The following is a 5614-nucleotide window of genomic DNA, read 5'->3' on the forward strand; positions in this document are numbered from 1 at the left end:
CACTGTTTGCACAAGTATGCAAAGTGGCAGATTCAAAGAATAATTCAGGCTGAAAGGGTTCTCTGGAGGTCTCTAGTCCAAACATCCCAGGTCAAAGCAGGCTGAATTAGATCATTTTGTTCAGGATTCTGTCCAATCTGGACCCAGTTTCCATGCTTGACCCTTTCACAGCTGAAAAATAACACTGAAGTGGAGAAATAAAAATTGGATGGCAAATACAGAGGCAACTTTATGTAAAGGAGGGCCAAGTTTGTGCCTTTGTATCAAAACTGCATTAATAGGTCATTAAAAAATGCTTTACACTAGAAGTCCACAGACATTAAGACATTGACAAGTTTGTAAATTCTTTGTTCAAACGGTCACATTATTTTTGTAGGATCTCTGCTAGGAAGGGCAAACAATTCTCTTCTGCAACTGGCTAATCAGCTGCTTTTCTTAAATCTGTAATTTCATTAAAGCTTCTCAAGTGGGAAATTTTTAATGAAATTCAGATGAACAGAATGGCCTATTCTTCCTCTCAGAGGTGTCAAAACTGCTCAACCAGAACTCAAGGTTCAGAAACTCCTTTCACTCCTGCAATGTTTTTAAATTAACACCACACATTTTTTCCACAGATATTGTCCAACTTTAGGAGAAAAAAATACTTTTAAAGAACATAAACAGCTAAACAATACCAAGCATTAGGAACATTAAGACAAGAGAAAGAACACATACAACTTGTACACAGTGCTAACAGAAAAACCTGCTATGAAGTTTGTGAACAGGTGGCATAAAGGAGGTGTTTAAGAACTTGAGGGTGCCAGATCTAATCCTGAGACAGCAGGTTAAAAACAAAGGGCAGTACTTTATCTTCATGTGATAATTGCTATGTTCATTGCCAAGGAAAGCTCTGGATGCGATCACTTCCCTACATCACAACCGATTAACGGCAGGCACACCCATAACAGGCCGTAACATCCACTTTGCTGTTCCAGCTCTGACTCAAGAAGCTATCAAACTACACAACTGCTGAACTGCAGCCAGAAGCATCATTGGTCTATTACCATTTTTCATTCCCTAAACATGTAGCAGAAATAAGTAAGACAAGGTTGCGGTAGAAAAGAATATTGTCTTTCCAGACTCGTAACTCCCGTAACTTGCCACTCAGATATTTTTTATCTTCCCAGGATTCTGAAGGGTGTCTTAATAAAAGACATTGAACTCCTATCCCAGAGGAGGGCTGTGCATGGTGGATGTTGATATGTTACATAAATTAGTATCAGCATTAATAAAGTTAAGTTTTTCTTAAGCTCAAGAAACCAAGTTAAAATTTGTTTCTCAATCTGAAAGCTCCCTGTTACTAGAAACTCTTCGAGGATTCCACAGTTCAAAACAGTTTGTTGCTTACACTGCAAACTGCTTTCTATAGAGTCGCATAAAACATAAATGCTGAAGGATACATCTCCCTGGAATTATCTTACTATGATGCCACCAGGGCCAAATTCACTTGCTTTCTGGAAAAGCAGCCCTCTAAACTCGTTTGTAACAAACCACAGCCTTGGAAACATCCTGAAGACAGAGCCTGGATTTTGCCAACAAATGTGTTATGGACAGCAGCATTGTTTTTTCCCCAAAGCAAACCCTGCTTTCACCAACATGTGTTCAATGAAGTAATATGTCCAGTGGCAAAGTTTCACAACTCTTTTGAAGAGCAGCATTCATTTTCCAAGGCTGAAAGAAGTTTACTGAAAGCAACAAGCTCTCAGGCTTTGACTTCATGCCCAAGGTTCTACCTTTTGAAAAGACAACACCTCTGACCAAGTCCCAGCAGGTTTAAAAAGTGATTTAACCCTTGGCATTTCTTTGTGCACGTACAAGTTGCAGAATACTCCGAAAAGCCCCATGACTACCCTGTAAATAGCAATCATTAACGTCACACACGCAGAAGATGCAGAAGCAGCCCACACAGATTCCCCCAGAGAGGCTGGCAACCATACCTTTGTGCCTTTTGCTCTTCTTTTTTCTAGATGCAGTCCGTCCGTTGATGCTTTCCTTTGTATCCATTTCATCGCTGCTGTCACAAGACTCTCCTGATATGGAGAGAACCTCCTCAGCAACCAAACCACAGAGGGATTTTACTAGAACGACAAGCAACGACACAGTAAGTACATCAGCAGAGAGAAAAAGGTGATCCAACTTCAGGAGATACTTCAGTGGAACCACTGCCAGAGCCACTGCTGAGAAATGACACGCTAACTGCATTAAAGCTCTCTGGTGAGTGACATAAGCAAGTAAATCCTAGGCCCAAGGACTACCTCGTCAGAGAACAATTAGCACGGGCGAGTGAACTGGTAATTATTCAGCTTTTTGTTTTAAAGAATGAACAATGAGGACGATTACCAGCACATTATGCTGATGATCCCATTGGTTTAGCTAGCCCTGTTTACAATTCTGAATAAAACAACAGGCTCTTTTTCTACAGTGCTAACCAGTTCCCCTGCATACCAGAGCTTCCTTGCATGACCGCTGTTCAGTCTGCATAGAGCCAGCACTACTCTGTAATTGTTCTATGAACACAGAGAAGATACACTCCCTTCTCAGCAGGATAAAGAGATCCTGTGGCTGATGACACACAATCCACCAGCGATATAACTCAATGCCAAGCATACAGGAGCTCCACTTATCCTAGAATTCAGTGGAGGAAAAGACTCTGGCCTAATGAGGAAAACGGCAAGTCAAGTCAGTTGGGTTTTTTTGCTGCCTCTGGGGAGATGTTTAGACACATCCCTGTTAGGAAATATTATTTTTAAAACTTGATCTGTAAAATGAGGGCTCATTAGGGTAGAAAAATCCACATGTGCGGCAGTAAAGTCACTTCTGAAAAAGAAAGATGCGGTCCTATGTTACAGCTGGGTGAGGCACTGTCATAGCCCAGCATTGTTAAGAGCATTACAAACGCTTTGCAAATAGTCTGTAAAATTCATCCAAGAAAGCTGAATTTCAACCTAATGTGCTTGGATTAAGAAAAAGACTTCTACCAAGAGACACCTGACCATTCCAGAGGAGGCTTGCACTGCTCAAGCTTTTCTAACCTAGCACAAAATGAAGCCCAGGAAGGTTTTCTACATCCGTCAGTCACCAGTGCCACCAGAATGCATGACATGCTATTTGAATTAAAGGGACAGAGTGGCAAGGGGGGAAATAAAAAAAGATCAGCAACTGACCATAAATTCAATTTTATTGAATTCAAGCAAGATTTTCTCATTTCTAACTACTGAACAAGGTTTTAAAATGGTAATACAGCAGATGGAAAGACAGTCATAGGATAGACTATGACTGACTAGAGATACTTTCAGTGCTTTGCTAAGCCAGTTCTACCTCGCTTTGTGCAGTTTACTACATAAACTGTACGCATTCACAATAGTGGTATCCCTGACCGTGAAAGCGTACTGCCTTGTCTATGTGACCTTTTATAGGCAAAAAGAAAGAGAAACAGATGGCACCACGAATGGCAGTAAGTTATGACATCAAATACAGCCAAGCAAGAGAGGAAAACGAGACTCAGAGAGGGGTTTAGAAAAAGAAACCATCACACTCTGCAAAGGAATCTGCGTTGACTGAATCACACTGCATTGCAATCTTGCAGAGCCACCCTCTCTTCATCTCACAGCAGTAATCCCCACCTCATCCATGGGGGCTATGATGGGGAAGAAAAAAGCTGAGGAAAATTCCACCTAGCCTTTGCTCCCCTCACCGTGAAGCTCCCTGCTTGTTGGCAGTCACATGCCGTGTGATGTTGACTGGGAGCCAAGAGACAGCAGGTGAGCGAGGCCAAAGGCTGCCGTCTCCCCCCGGCTGCCTGTCCCCATGCATGGCGCGCCACACCAGATAAGGCTGTAGCATGCTGTCAGGACTGCACCAGATAAGGCTGTAGCCCAGCTCTGGGGCTGGGGAGGAGATACCGAGGATCCCCACATAAGGAGGGGAAAGCCCCAGTGACTCTGCACTGCAAAGACCTGAGAAAGGGGTGGGCAGGGAACTGCTGTGACCTGGAGTCATCCAGATAGCGAGGAGGTGAGCCAGAAACAGAGCGGGATTTTAGGAGAGAGGTTAAGCTGGACAAAGCAGGTGATGCTGGATCCAAGGACTTGGGGTGGGGCAGAGGAAAATAAAAGACAACAAAGTTTGCCAAGTATCATGCTGAAGTGCAGTACTTTGAGGCACTGCCTCAAAGAGAGAGAGTATAGAAGGGTGAACAGGAAAGGGAATGGGAAGAGGGAAGCCCTCAGCCTATTACAAAGGAGGCAACAAGAGAGATGTGCCCTGATCTTAAAAGCTTGAGAAGTAGCAGCTAAAAAGGATATTCACCAGCATCACTGTCCCATAGTTTCCCCAGGACAGGCATTCATAAAAAGAGCACATTTTCTTTAAATGCATAAAATTTCAGCAACATAACAAGAGTTTTCCTATATGAAGGGTTCAGTCGTCACCATCAATAACATTCAGTCCCAACATGTGTGACCAGCTACATTTAAGAGTCAAGGACTAAACATTTATCAAGCAAACAGGGTGCATTAGTTCAGAATGCTCCCAGCAGCTAAAAACCAAGGAGGAAGTAGGTAACAAAATATTGCAATGCCTTTCCAGGAAACTGCTTGTTTATTCAGTTCACCAAGGAAACAGCAATACCCTCAAAAGACCTCCTGGCAGCTTACAGCACAGAAGGGGAACACGTTTGCCAGAAGTATCATAACCTTATTCCCACTGCAAAGAATTTTACCTGTTAATAAATTTGTCTACAGTTTTCTATGAAGTAATACAATAATAAAGACTCCTATCATGTTATTTTCTGCTTCAAATAGGAGATAACACCCAATAGTTAATGGAAAAAGGCCTTTCATTCCAGGCACTAACAAAGACTCAGCAATTCTTACTGAGCTTCCAACAGGCTTTCTGCAAAACCACTTGTCTAAGATCCTAAACACCTGATTCTGCAAAAGAGCACAGACTCATTTTCAGGCACTAAATGAGACAGATTTTCTCAGGCCACAGAAGGGGATTTTCCCACATCATGCAGAAGCCAGGAAAACAGGGAGGCAGCCTGGGGAAGGCAGGCTCTCCAGCGTAGACTCACCTTCCTGCTAATTGGCCACAGCTTTTTTCACCCGTCCAGATTTCACGACAGCTGGGTCTGAGTTAGCATAATCTGCCACCGTCACTGCAGGAGAGTCGGGAGACAGTGCGTCAGCCAGATTATGGATTACAGGGGAGGGGACAGAAGGTCGAAGAGCCACGATCCCACAAGGGGACACTCCCCATAGGAATGGCGGCTTGACGAGGAAGTGCACAAGCAGGAAAGGGAGCTCCAGCAAAGGGGTGCAGGCCGGGAGCCCCCAGCAAGGCCTCGACCCCAGTCCATCAGTCCCCCAGGCCCTGGGGATCCACCCCCTGCCCAGGTCTCCCTCTCCCCCCTCCTCAGCCAACGCCAAACCCCGTACCCCTCACACACACAGCCTAACTCAGGCCTAGCTGACCCTCTGAGCCCAGGCTCCTCCTTCGCAGACCAAGACGGCTCATTCCCACACTCCCACATCAGGCCAGATCCCCCACCTGCAGCTGGAAGCACCCTTCGCCC

General features: G+C 44.4%; 1 protein-coding gene across 1 annotated transcript in view; it reads right to left on the reverse strand.

Moving 5' to 3' along the window:
• The window catches only part of LOC104623644 (transmembrane protein 183A-like), a gene marked incomplete at both ends in the record, with an annotated part of 11148 nt that extends 5951 nt beyond the window's left edge, over nucleotides 1–5197 (reverse strand). The window contains 2 exon segments of the mRNA XM_010290797.1: nucleotides 1977–2117; nucleotides 5114–5197. Coding sequence (XP_010289099.1) covers nucleotides 1977–2117; nucleotides 5114–5197 — 225 coding nt within the window.
• Between the last annotated feature and the right edge of the window lie 417 nt (nucleotides 5198–5614).

Source organism: Phaethon lepturus, unplaced genomic scaffold (assembly GCF_000687285.1).
Source record: "Phaethon lepturus isolate BGI_N335 unplaced genomic scaffold, ASM68728v1 scaffold110, whole genome shotgun sequence".
NCBI classification, from domain to species: domain Eukaryota; kingdom Metazoa; phylum Chordata; class Aves; order Phaethontiformes; family Phaethontidae; genus Phaethon; species Phaethon lepturus.